Raw genomic sequence first — 13994 nt, 5'->3', positions numbered from 1 at the left:
ACAACTACTCTGCTTGCAACATTTGACGACGATTTGCGTACGACTCCATGATCAATCCACTCTTCTACTTGCTTCTGTACAGCGGCAGCTTCATCTGGTGATAACCGAGCAGGTGGATGGCGAAACGGCTTAACCACTCCATCTGGCACTATCTTTAGCTCGACAGGACACTGTTTAACAACTTGCGGCGGGTTCTCGTAGGTGTCCTCTATCAACTGCTCGATAGGCTTTCGATATTTTGGCGAAACTGTAAAAGAAGACTCTTCGCAAATATTATATACGTCATACTCATCATTATGCATCGAGCTTCCTTCCATATTCAAAAAAGTATATCCTCGTTTGTCAGCCACCATGCGAAATTTATTGATGAAATCGTGCCCTAGCAGTACATCGTATTCCATTTCATTGCTAGGCACAACAATAAAATTTTGGTCAGTCGACAGCCGATCGACCACTACTTGCGCGTTGAAACATCCAGTTGGTTGTGTCGTGGCATTGCCCAATCCACGCAATACTGAGGCAGTCTTAGTAAGCTCTACGTTCTTCATTTGATCTACGATATTTGCCTTTATCAACGTCACATCCGACCCTGTGTCCACCAGACAGTCTACTTCAAGATTGTTGACTTTTATCTTTTGGTGCGGCTGTTCTCGTTTATAACTTTATTAACTTTTTCAACTTTTGTAGGACAATTACGCGAAATATGACCCTCTCGATTGCAACTAAAGCATTTTGTGCTGGCATTGCAATCCTTTCTTTTATGCTCTGTCGAACCGCAATTATAGCAATGCTCTTTTTTTCCAGCTGACGTCATTTGCTTGTTGTTAAAATTCGTTTTCTGTTGCTCACTCTTCTTTTCATTCACATTCAGCTTATCGTAAATCTCAAACTCTTCTTTCAATGACTTAAGTGACTTACATCGCAACATACTGCACTTATATTCATTTTTAATATCGAGTCCATTTACTATGTGATTAATTACAGCAATATCTTCAATGTCACCAAGCGCAGCTATCTTCCTCATTTGCAACATGTACTCGTGCATTGACTCATCTTTCTTCTTCTTTCTATCCTGCAGCTTCTTGTGTAAATCTGCACTATTGACACTGCATGCAAACTCTTCGATCACACTACGTTTCAGTTCTTCGTAACCGCACACATCTTCAGACTCCAGGAATAGCTTGGCTGTTCCAACCATCTTGCCTCTGGCTTGAACATATTTCTGTTTTTCTGAAAGCTCGTAGGCATCCGCATTTCTTTCGAAAATTTCAAACCACTTTTAACTGGTATCGATTTTCCATCGTAATCGGCCACAACTTTTTCAAACTTATCGGCTGCAATCTTAATCTGGCCACTTTGTTTTTCGTCAACTTCTATTTTCAAACTTAACAGCTGCAGCATTTGGTCAACTTTCTCAGATACACTGCTGGTCACTCTTTTTTCATTTTCCTCTTCCATTTCGTTCTCTACCACAAGTTCTAATTTCGACGTCACCTCTTCTTCTGCTTCTTTGTGTTGTACATTCGTTTTCTTTGCCGGCGTTTTTTTGTTTTTCTTTACTGGCGTATTCAGTGTAGCCATTGTGTATGTATCCCGCAACGCAGAAACGCAATTACGCAGATGATCACCAAAATTGAATTGAATTGAATTTTTTTTTGCAACTTCCACTGTAGTACTACTGCTTATTGGATTCGGACCTTTCAACTTATTTTGAAATAAGGGCTTCAACTTACAAGACCCTATTTCACAACTTTGCAACTGTTCCGTCTATCCGTATTTTCAGCAACAACTTTCAATTTTTCACACACAAGACTCACGACCGGTTGAGCCCCCAAATGTAAAGTATTTTTATTGAATGTAAATTAATTGTTTATTATAAATCGTGATAACTTGAATGAGTGAATAATACTACGCATAATATTTTATAACTACGACTTTTTTGCAGCAACGACTTAACACTTCCGCGACTTTTCAAGGAGTGAAGTGCGTTCGCAACTCTTGTTCTTCTTCATATTTAACAGAGTGCATGAGCTGCCGGATCGCTAAACTTATTATTAACAGAAGTGACCTGTTTACATACATATATATATATATATTTTTGGCAGCCCTTTTATTGTGTATACAACAAATTTTGTGGCCAGAGGCAACTGACCCATAATTAATCCGCCATAAATGTTGTGGGATTGCGTATACGCAGCGCTGGCATCAAATAAAAATTGTCGATGCATTAAAACACGTTTTAGTGTTCGAATTTGGTAAACTAAGCATCGAATGTTAAATGTTAATTTCCCCACAGCAATGACTGCAGCAACAGCAACAAAAACACCAACAACAACTACACACTCTCGGAGTATGTGTCTACGACTAGTGAAATAACAACCACAACTAGCAGTGACGTAGCAATTTTTAGATTCATTTATTTGCGTTTATGTCTGAACCAAAAATGAACATGCAAATGGCCATTTTATTATGGACATTATATTATTGTGCCAAAATGTGCTATTGAATGCATTAGTTGCATGTATTTTGTATGTGACAGTCTGTCCGACTGTGTGAGTGCGAGTGTGCATGTGTGTGAGCAAGTCCCGTTGCGGTCATGTATGGTATTCATATGCAAAAACAGCGGCAACAAAAAATCAATTTGTAAATGTTTTTAGTGCCGTTGCAACTTTGACATTTCACACTGTTCACAGCTGTTGCTGTTGTTGCCGCATTTGATGGTGGCCAATTTTTTTTTTTTGTGTTTGTTGTATTTTTATTTTTGATATTCGCTATACAACAGACAACTGCCAACTGACCCCATTGGCTGCAATGCCCGTTTGTAATTAGCGCTCGCCTGTCAATGCTGCCGCTGCTGGTGCTGCTATTCGGGGAGTTTTTGACCCCAATTGCTTTGTCACCATTTCAATTTGCAATTTCAGCCATTAACTAGTTAGACTCAATGCAATTAAACTTGCACTTGTGCAGCTCAGCTCAGAGTGAAGAGGACACAAGGTAGCCGAAGCAATTGCTATTGCAATTTGCAAGGAGCAAGCGAACTTTGTCCAGTCCTTCTCATTTCTCCATTCCGTCCATTCTGTCCAATCCGTTTCTGCCATGTTGTCAGCGGTCTGTGCAACCGCAGAATGTTGCTGCTGATGTTGCTGCTGATGCTATTGACGTTGTTGCTTTTGTTGTCGTATAGAGTGAAAGTGGCGAGCACTCAACACACCAAACAAGCAACACCCAACACTTGCCATCTGCCACCTGCCACCGGCCACCGATTGCCGTGTATCGACACTCGCGTAGTTGCATGTGCGTTCCATTGGAATAATTTGAAAATGGCAAAAGGAAAAAAATAATAAAAAATTGTATCTTCTCATTGAGTTAATTGCAAATTGGATGAAATTGTAATTTTACACTTCATTTCATGCAATTCATGGCTGATTGACAATTTAGTTTTTCATTAAGGTAACCCGCCCAACGATGGCACAGCACAGCCTCGAGATCCGAGCATCAAGCATCGCTTGGGCCCCGTTAACTTGATTGCCTTGCTGTGGCTGTGGCATGCAACACACCACCGAATGCTGCGACCAACACTATTTTTGCTTGACTGAGCCTGAGCATTCTAGTTATGGAAATAAGTATGTCATTTACATGGTAAAAAAACAAACGAAGGAAGAAGGGGGATGTATTTTAATATTGTATATGAAGACACATGTCCCAAAACATGTTGAAAGTGAGTAAACTGAATGGCATTTTATCGTTAAGTTTCTTGTGTTTAATATATTTATGAGAAACTTGCATGTTCAAGTTGTCCGTTTCCTCACACACGCACATCAATTATTGACTTCAATGCAGCAACCGCGAAAAGTTTTGTGCATGTGCATTGCAAATGTTGCGCATACGCAGTGTTGTATTCGTACGTATCAACAAGAACAGCAAACTTAAAGTTATGAATTCATAAAATATGTGATTTATTTGTAACGAAACTTTCATTCATCTTCTTCATGAATGCATTAATGTTGCTATGATGGAAGAGCCAGCTAGCATCACTTTTCTCCTACAATTTCTTGTAGTAGCGCATAGCTGAGAGAAAAAACTAAAGTTAACGCTGTCACGTTACTGGGGTGGCATGTGGAAAATATTTATAAAAATACGAAAAAGGGACAAAAACTAAGTAGCTGTGCCTGCGGCTGTGTGGCTGCAGTCGGTGCCTTTATGAGGACACGTGTGTCGAAACGCGTCGGAAATGTCAGTCTTATTTCCGCTTACAAAAAAAAAGAGAAAAAGCAGCATTCCAAGCATATGCAGTGAGGTTGGATGCTGCTGCTTTTGTTTTAATATTCATATTTTAGCATCAGAAATTATTCGTCGAAATTAAGTTGCTTTATGCACGCACAGCAACTGAAGGGCAGTGGTAGAGAAAGAGAGAGAGCAGAGAGAGTTGAATAGTGAAGAGAAGAGAGAAAAGCAAAGAAGTGAGCTTAAAAGCGACTACGACGAAAATGCTTTGAATTTAAAATCTGCAATTTTCTGTTGATTGCCGCACCGAAGCCAAGCAGCAGCAGCAGCGACAGCAGCAGCAGAGCAAGACAAGTGCTGCTGAAGGAGGCGGGTGGCCTAACCAACGTGCAGTTATAGTGTAACAAACAACAGCAACAAAAACAAAGTGCTGGCCTGCGTGTTGGCGGTTGATGTAGCCAGAGAGTAGAAGCAGTAGCAGCAGCAGCAGCATCATCACAACTTTTGCGTAAAATTCCAGTCATGTGTCCCTAACAAATCCCTGCATTATTCATGAAATGATAAGATGACTTTGTGCTAGCTTCGTGGCCATCAACGCTACTGCTACTACTGCTACTACCACTACTACTATATTTTTTTACTCAACATCTTTTGCTATAGCACGTTATATTTTTCCATGCAGTTGCAGCGCTGTTGTTAGCCGTGTTTAACTAGCAACGATATGCCTTTAGTACCTGCACAAATACGCGCTTTAGAAAGATGCATAAACTAAAGTAAAATGCAAACCAAAAGTGACACATCAAATGGTTGTCAGACGGCACAAAAAGTTGCCCCTGTATAAATATGGTAATAACTATAAATTGCTAATATAGTTAAGGCCACAAAAGGTAAGCTTATACGCATTAGTTGTGCACCAAAGTAAATCTCAAAGGGAAGCAGCTGACAAGGCGCTAACAGTATGCACAGCTGTTAATGTTAAGCAGCAGCTGTTAATGTTAATAACATTACAGTTGCCTTACAGTCAACTACAAAACTACAATCAGATGCTGTTGCTCTCTTGCTTCACTCTCTTTCTCCTTTGCTCTTCGAAAGTTCTCTTGGGAATGATGGTTGTAACAACGTGTCGTGTGAACGAGCGCACGAAAAGGATGCTGAGAGAGAGGCAGCAGCGGCAGCAACAACAGCAACAGCATCAGAGCGGGCAGCATTACAATTACACGAGAAAGACGTCAACGTCGCCGCCATAACATTAACGACGACCACGAATACAACGACAGCGGCAGCGATGACGACGATGATGACGACGCCAACGACATAGACGACGTCGACAACAACGACGATGCCGACAACGAGCCGTGTATCTCGCACTGCGGCTGCAGCTTCAGTCAGTTCGTAAACTTGAAGCCGTGCGGAGATACTTTGAGGCAACGCGTCATCGTCGTCGTCGTCGTCCTAGATTGCCAATTTCTCTCGAAGTGAAAACAAAACCACAAGAAAAATAGAGAAATTAAATGGAAAATAAACTTTGAAAGTTGGAATTGCATTGCGAACAAAAATTGTGAAGGATGCGCTAACGTGATTATTAAAATAAATGCTAATATTACGCATACGCAGTGTGTGACGGCATCTGTGTGAAGACAAAAAAGACAGACAGGCATAGAGATAAAGAAGAAGCTTTAAATACGTAGTGAGAGAGAGCCTTAAGTAAACAGAATTTTTGTGCAGTGGCCAAATGAAGTTAAATAGAAGCTGAGCTGAGATATGAAGTCGCCGGACAAACTGATTAATTGAGCGCGGAACTTCCGTTTCCGCTGTGCGTTTGTGTGCTTATGTGTGTGTGTGTATCAGAGTGTGCTTAACGCTGAGCTAAAATGTAAGCGCGAGCAGTAAGATAAAGAAAATTCGGGTGTTTATTGGGTGGTGGTGAAAGCATTCTCAAATATTAAACACATGAATTCGCTTGAATTTACCATTTAAATTATTTAAGTTGACAAACGTACGAAGACGTCGACGATACGCCACGCCCAACTCCCAGCTAGCGCCCTTATTTCCTGTTTTGATGTCGTCTGTTATGCTTTCCCTTTTCCCGTTTTTCCTTTTCCTTTTGCTTTACCATTCCCGTTCCCGTTGCCATTCTGAATTTCCATTCTCATGCCCAGTCGCTTTCTCTTTTATATGGACGGCACTTGCCTCGTTCTTCCTGCTTTCTTTATTTTCTTCAAATGTTTGTTATTTATTTATAACGACAGAGGCAACGGAGAGCGTATCCTTTGAACTTGCCTGCATGGCTTTGCAACTGTTTTTATGCTATACTCGTGTTCGTATTCGTATTCGTCGTATAGTACGTATTTGTTTTTATTTTCTCTCTATATATTATCCAGTGCTCCAACTCGCCTTTGACGCTGCTGCATTCAATTAATTTTATTTCCATTGAACTCTCTCCTTACTCCTGCACGCCTTGCATCCCTTCTCTCTTATCATTTTACTTGGCTGCGAGCTAGTGGATTCCATTCGGCCTTTGTGCCATCGATTGCCATTGAAATATTAAACAATCTACTCGACTTTCATGTCTGCAAAGTGCAGCTACACAAAATAATAATAAATAACTAACTTCGACAAAGTCACAACGATTTACATACATATATTTTTTCCCTGTGCAGTGCAGACAACAACAAAAACTCCAGCGACAATAACATCAACCACAACACCAACAAAAACAACAACGACAATAACAACATAGTGCAACGCGTGCAACGACATATCAATTAATTTTATTCAAACAAAATTTCCGAAAACAAGTAACAAACGAAAAAAAAAAAAGGAAAAACAAAAACATGGATTACGGCTGCCTGCTGTTCCTCTTCTGTTGCTCTTTAATTGGTAAGTGAATGTGATTCATTGTTGTCCTCTTCTGTTTGTGTTTTAAATTGTTATTTTGTGTTGTGCTGCTGCAATGCTGTAATGAAGCATCACGAATTTGTAAGCAGCTTAAATTACAGCTCAACAAATTGCTGCTGGGCCCACGCTCTGTATGCGTGATATTCCAATATGTATACTCAAATCGCCTTTGTTTCAATTGATTGTTAAATGTTTTCCGATCCGCTTGCCAGCCGATTAATTTTTTTTTGTTTTTTTTTTGTGCTCCTCACTGTTTGCCTTCAGTTCAACCGCAAATCAATATTGACAAAGTTTTTGCCTGTGGGCCGGCTTCTGGGCTTCTGGGTCCTGGTTGCTGCTTGCTGCTTGGACGTGGCCAGCAGCCTTCGTGGCTGACTGCTCTTTTAATGACTTTTGCCATAATTTCAACCGCTGGCAGGCATTGCAATTGCACTGCAGTTGCACTTGCCACTCATTCATTTTCATTCGCAGTTTGCTTTTGATGTTGATGCTGATGCTGACGCTGCCTTTTGGCACTTGGTAATTTGTGCTGCCGCAACTTTTACTCTGCTGCAGCGTCAGCGCCGAAGACACAGGGCAGAGCAGTCATAGGCAATGGTGGTGGCAGATTCAGAGGGGGGAACACTAGCAGCGACTGCTGCACAGTTTGAGTGCAGTTTAAAGTTAAATTGTATTTCGGAAATGTTCGCAATTAGGCAGCCTGCCAAAGGCATTGCCTCCATCGCCTCCAGCACATAAATTGCCAATGGCAATGGGGCAATTAATTTGCAGCGCATTAAATGAGCTGCCATTTTGCCCAATAGCAACCAAACGTCGACTTTCATTTCTCAACAGCGGTTTTCAGCTATGTGCACAGCAAGTTAACTAAAATGCAGTTCGGTAATTGCAAGAGCTACTTGCTGATTCTTGAGTTTTGATATATTAATTGTCTCCTGGGATTTCAATTGTAAACTTGGAAATAAGAAGATCGCAATTCAACTTTTTTTTATTAACATCATTTAAGTATTTTAATTGTTTGGCTTATAATATTTGTTGGCAAACATTTTCGAAAAAGCGATACATAATGACTTAAAAGTCGACGTAAATGCATTTTATTTGGAAGTCATATCGAATTATAAATTTATGTTATTTTCATTAGAAACATTTTCGTGAATTTAAGTTGCGCTGGAAAGAATTTCCATTTTCCCATTAAAAATAAAACACAATTTAAGCAACTATGACAATAAGAATAAAGTCGTAAATATTCGTTTATTTTGATAAGTGTCTTGACATTTCTAAATAAATTTATTACTAAATCTTTTAGTCGCGACTTAAGGCAAATTCATATGCAAATTTCTTTAACCAAGCAACAATTAAGCAATTTTCTGTGTGTGACACTCTGAGTATGTGGCTTGAGGTTCAAAATCTGAAAATTTAAAGTGAACTCATTTCGTTGATAGAGATAGCATATCAATGTATTGTGTGGTTTGTGATACTATGAAATAATGTGTGCTGGGTAATTACTGCGCAATTTGCATATTCCGCATGAAACGAAAATGGGAATATGCGAATATGTGGTTGCCCCATTTAAACGAGTTGAATTTCTTTCAACGAACAATAATAGTATTGAAGATAAAGTTATATTGCTACTAATTTAGATTTTAGTTTTATAGGCTTTATGTACATTTGTATTTGTTGCCTTAACAGCTATATTTTATTTGCAGTACTTTCAAAATTGTATATCTTCTATATATAATGTAATGTAAATATTGCAATGTAAGTGAATTGATTTATTGAGTGTTGAATAATACCTTGTTCATATATGTGGTGTAATACAAATGTTGATAGTGTCAGAGTGAATTACACTACCAAGTCAAAACATCAGAAGCTAGTTCAAGTTATATTTTCACAGTATGTTGCTATCTAACTTTATGTTTAGTTTTTGGTCTCTTCTTCACTTGGCCAATTGGTACTGTGCATATTTATAAGTCAGGTTTCTCAATCCCTCACATTGTTCGCTCGGCTCATGAAAATTTATGTTGCCCCCCACATGGGTGGAGAGCGTTGTAAAGTCGAGTCACTTGACATTTTTGGTTCGTATTTCTTATCAATTTTCGGTTTGTGTATGTTGCAGCTGCTCTTATCGCTACAGCCTGCCCCCAGCCACACGCCGCATGCCACAAACATTGCATTTGCCACAGATATACATATGCCAGTTACATGTGGCCACATCCAATGCTGCACTTTGTTGCGCTTAGCTCGCTTTTATATTCGTATTCTGACTGCCAGCCAGACTGCACTGGCCTCTCCTGGCCTGGCCCGACTGCCTAGCTGCCGTTTGCCTGGCCAACTATTTTGCATATTCATTTCATGAAATTTCAAATTTATTCGATGTCTCATGTGCCTGGTCTGCCTGGCTTGCCATAGAGGCTATCAAACCAGTCCCCCCAACGGACACTGTTCGCATTTCCAGTCTAACATTTTACCCAGTCACCTGTGTGAATTAAGAAATTATGAGTCTCCTCCCTCTCCCCATTCCCGCCTGCAACTGTTTGGCTTCCACATACTAACTGGTGTTTTATTTTGTATTTTCTGACATTCCAGATATGCAGAGCATTTCGGCGCTACTAGTTACGGATATCAGTGTGCCGGAAATCGTTGATTTCAGAGATAATGTTACACTTTCCTGCAGCTACGATATGAAGGGACACACATTGAACTCGGTTAAATGGTACAAAGATCGCTTGGAGTTTTTCAGGTACATCTGATCGGTTTAATCCTTGCCGAAATTTTTAAATGTTGGTTTTATTATCAGATACACACCGTTAATGCGACCAGTTTATCTCACATTTCCCGTGGCTGGCATTCAAGTGCTCGATGGCAAGTACTTTTGCAACGAGTCCACATGCCGTGTGGATCTCAGTCTACTCGGAGCCAAGTCAACGGGCACCTTCAAGTGCGAGGTGAGTGGCGATGCGCCGCACTTTAAGCTGGCTGCGAGGGAGGACAACATGACAGTGGCAGGTGGGCAAAGGACTTGCTGTAAAGCACTTATACCATTATTAGCTAATTTGTGTCATTTGAACCTCAATGCCCGCAGCCTTGCCACAAAGCGACCCTCTAATCGAGAGCTTCAACTCCATGTATCGCATGGAGGAGTTTCTCAGTGCCACCTGCTCATCGGACTACTCGAGTTTACCCACAAAGCTCTCTTGGTACATCAATGGCGAGCAGGTTCGAACCCGAAACACACACACACACAAATGCATTCGTACTTAATCACTCCATCTCTGGATTGTGCCACCCTCTCTTCCTCTCTCTCGCTTTGTGTATTTTGCAGCCAATGCTTGGGGAACTGCAGCCGAGCATTGATACGAGCATACCAGCCCACGATTATATATTGCGTCGACAGCGACTCCAGGTGCATTTCTATCTGCAGGGACAACGCTTCTACCAGACCGATAATATACTGCGGCTTAAGTGCGTTGCGGAAATTGAGAACTATCCGGAGCTGCGACGCGAGATGACGCTTAGTGCGGCCCTCACGCCATTCGATAATTTGAATAATCTGATGCTGAAGCATTCCATAAGTACGTATTCCCAGCTTTAAAACTTTTGATGTATTAGCTTTTGAAAATTGTTAATATATTCACATAATTCGTATGTTCTTTTTTTGCTCTTTGCATTTCTCAGGCGCTGCAAGTGCACAAAGGAGCTGCCATTTAGCAGGGCCATGTCTAATATCCGGTTTCTTTGCGTTAATTCTGCTCACAAAATGCTTGCAACGCCAATCATGAGCATCCACAACAGCCATGGAAATGCCACAGGTCGGGTCTCAATCTCAATCTCAGTCTCAGCAGGCGGCAACTGCAACAAGAGCGGCAACTTTGGCAAATATATCAACACATTAGTTAGTTAGTTAGGTTAAGCATGGTGGAAGCTGGCTAATGGTAAGACAACGGGTTGCCAATGGCAAGGAGGAGGTGGAAGGAGCGGGTTTAAGTTGTCACTTGTAAATAGTTATGGTAAAGACGGTGCAGCAATGGAGAAGCAGATACTATAATTTCATTTCGAAAGTGCGCTCATCGTGCATAATAAATACAAATATAATATATATATATAATTCTAATTATTCTAAGTGAATATTAGGGATTAAGACGGAACTGGCAATGAAGTCCCCTTTAGGCATTTTTGGTTGCAAACGCAATTCATTCATCTTTGTTGAATCGTATTCGTATACAGGGTTATGCCAGAAATGATTAAAAGAGTACTAAGTAAATTAACAATTAAATGAAATTTGTTTTTATACATACGTATATAAAGTTTATTAAAGATATTATTTAAATCCAGAAAACTGCATTATAATCCATTTAATTTGTTATTGTTGATAAGCTGCATTTGTTAGATTTTTATATGCTTAACACTTAAAGCTATGGATATACAAAATGTGGGCATTGTCGAGCATTTGCTTCTCAGGGAAGCCAAATAAATTGATTGCATGTCCTTAATTCAATTATGAAATCAAACACACACATAAATGCAAATACTCGTACAGAATAATAAGTAATACAAATACAATTAAACTGCACTCGACAACAAGCAAGCAAGTGATGATGATGATGATGGGATGCTCGAGGTGGGTTCAACTCAACTTGCTTGTTAATCTAGCCATGATAAGCCAACACTCAAGCAAACACGAATTTTTAATGTACATGTAAACATTTTCAAAATTAAATAATAACACACATTTTTGCGCACATGAAACCCTTTTCGCAACTCAAAAACCACTAAAGAAAACCAAAAAAAAAAAAAAACAAGTACGACATCAAATGTTATCTGTGGAATATGCAAATGTTGTAAAAACAAATATGGATATAGAGAAGCGATATGTATAGATTAGTTACCATAGAAAGCTGTAAATAAAATTTTAAAAATTATAAAGAAAGAAAAAATCATAAATATAACGCTACAGAAACCATGTAACATCAGCGTAAATGAAAACATGAGTCGAACATCCAATGTACGTACTTTAATTTTATATGTTAAACAGACAGAATGCTCATATTCAGCAACACCAACGAGTTGAGTTGAGTTACTAACTAAATATGCGGAAAGTTTTCATATTTAATGAGCAACTAGGAATAAAAGCCAAAAAAAAAATGCAAAAATCAATAAAAATACAAAAAATTGCATTAACAGCCAAACAGAAGAGGAAATTAAACCAACAAAACGAATTCACATCACATCAAAATGAAACTGAAAATAAAAAAAACAGTTACTCGGGAGAAATTGCAAAACAAAAACAAAAATATAATATAAATAAAAAACGCTTTAACAAACAATGTAACTTGATATTTTAAATTGAAAAGGTAAACAAAATACTGTCGGGCACTTGTTAATCACTTTTTGTTAGTCAATATGCAATTAAAACTAAACTGAAAGCCTATAAAAATAATAAAAAAAAAGTACGTGTACTCGTAATATGAAAACAAATGAGAGTATTACTGCCAAATGTATAAATTGATTCGTCTATTCATTCGCACATCTTTTGGTTGTGAACTTGTTTTATTTAAAATAATATTAATAATAATAAAAAAACACAAACAATTAAAAAAGTAATTCTTTTTGTTGCTGCGTTTACGAGTATTCGTTAATACTATTCAATATTTCAGGCGGCATAAAAAAAAAACAATTTTTTTTTTGAGTTTTCCACATTAAGCGCATATTTATTTCATTTAATACATAAATGGTATAAAAAACTATTTATCTCACTAATCTGTGAAATTACAGACAGATCCGACGTCGGTTTCGAATTTCTGTGTCATACAACATACAAAGGGATTTTAATTAAGAGGAAATGACTGGAAAATGAGCGTGGCGAGCTGTTAATACGTTTACACAATAATTCGTCAAATGCCAGAAATTTAATAGGAATATATTGATCAAGTGCACAAAAATGAATTCACTCTTCAGAATGAGGAGAACATTCCGTCTCTGATTAAGAGCAAAATACTTGTTTTCGTTTGTTTCGAATTTCTCCTCTTCCCCCCAAAAATGCATTTGCATCGAATTCCTTTAAGGTCTTCTGAGCTTGTAAGCCCATTGTGCTAGCTGCCAATGATGAAAAGTACTTGCTTAATTTGAAATAATAACTTGTTTAAGTACGTAAATTTGTACAATTAATTATGCTAATAAGGCTTGGCCCGACTGAGACCGAAAGTCGGGCCAAAAAGGCAACGGGTAAAAGCTTAAACAATAAAAAGGGTTAAATAATTAATTTCAATGCTGTTGCAATTAGTTTCCACTAAATTTTTCATGAGTTCTGTCCAGTTCGCTTAGAAGAAACGCTAAGATAGGTCCAACAATACAAAAAAAGGACGCTTTTTAACCCAATGGTAGCAAAAAAAAAAAATGAGGAGTAGCCCAAACAGAAAAACAGCGAAATAAAAAACACAAGAAAAATTGTGAACGAACAAAGGCCACTTTTGATGGCCACTTAATGAGGCTGAGCCTTGGCAGCTAATCAAATTAGCTGGCCAAGGACTTTTGATCAAATATGCGAAAAACTTTGGAAAATTGCGCTTCATTTTGTTGAAGTGTCATATGGTGTACGCGTAATTTATGTGATTTTAATTAGCAGGATGTCGTCGTCGTGACGCCTACAGCCTGTCGACTGTCGCCTGTCGCCTGCTTTCTGCCTTCTGCCTCCTGTCGAATGCCGCCTGCCACTTATGACTTATGACGCATAGCTGTCATATTCATGTTTCTGCAAGTAATTGAAATTAATTTTGCATTATTTTTTTTTTTTTTAATATTATTTTTATATGTTTTCGTTGCTGTCGCTCATGTCGTAGTTGTTGTTGTGACTGCCATTTGTCATGGAATTTTAAACA

General features: G+C 38.8%; 1 protein-coding gene across 3 annotated transcripts; it reads left to right on the top strand.

Moving 5' to 3' along the window:
• Nucleotides 1-5605: 5605 nt before the first annotated feature.
• Nucleotides 5606-12390, top strand: LOC133837658 (uncharacterized). 3 transcript variants are annotated; one of them, XM_062268500.1, is made up of 8 exons: nt 5606-6097; nt 6474-6565; nt 6885-7104; nt 9706-9859; nt 9917-10125; nt 10202-10335; nt 10442-10691; nt 10795-12390. In XM_062268500.1, exons 3-8 carry the CDS (start codon nt 7059-7061, stop codon nt 10896-10898), a joined length of 897 nt encoding a protein of 298 aa, XP_062124484.1. In that variant the 5' UTR covers nt 5606-6097; nt 6474-6565; nt 6885-7058; the 3' UTR covers nt 10899-12390. The 3 variants fall into 3 exon arrangements, with proteins under 3 accessions (XP_062124484.1, XP_062124483.1, XP_062124482.1); XM_062268499.1 differs by lacking the exon at nt 6474-6565; XM_062268498.1 differs by lacking the exons at nt 5606-6097; nt 6474-6565; nt 6885-7104 and adding an exon at nt 9023-9194.
• Nucleotides 12391-13994: the final 1604 nt, after the last annotated feature.

The sequence above is a fragment of the Drosophila sulfurigaster genome, chromosome 2R (genome assembly GCF_023558435.1).
Source record: "Drosophila sulfurigaster albostrigata strain 15112-1811.04 chromosome 2R, ASM2355843v2, whole genome shotgun sequence".
Classification (NCBI taxonomy): Eukaryota; Metazoa; Arthropoda; class Insecta; order Diptera; family Drosophilidae; genus Drosophila; species Drosophila sulfurigaster.
This window is presented reverse-complemented; position numbering and strand designations above follow the sequence as displayed.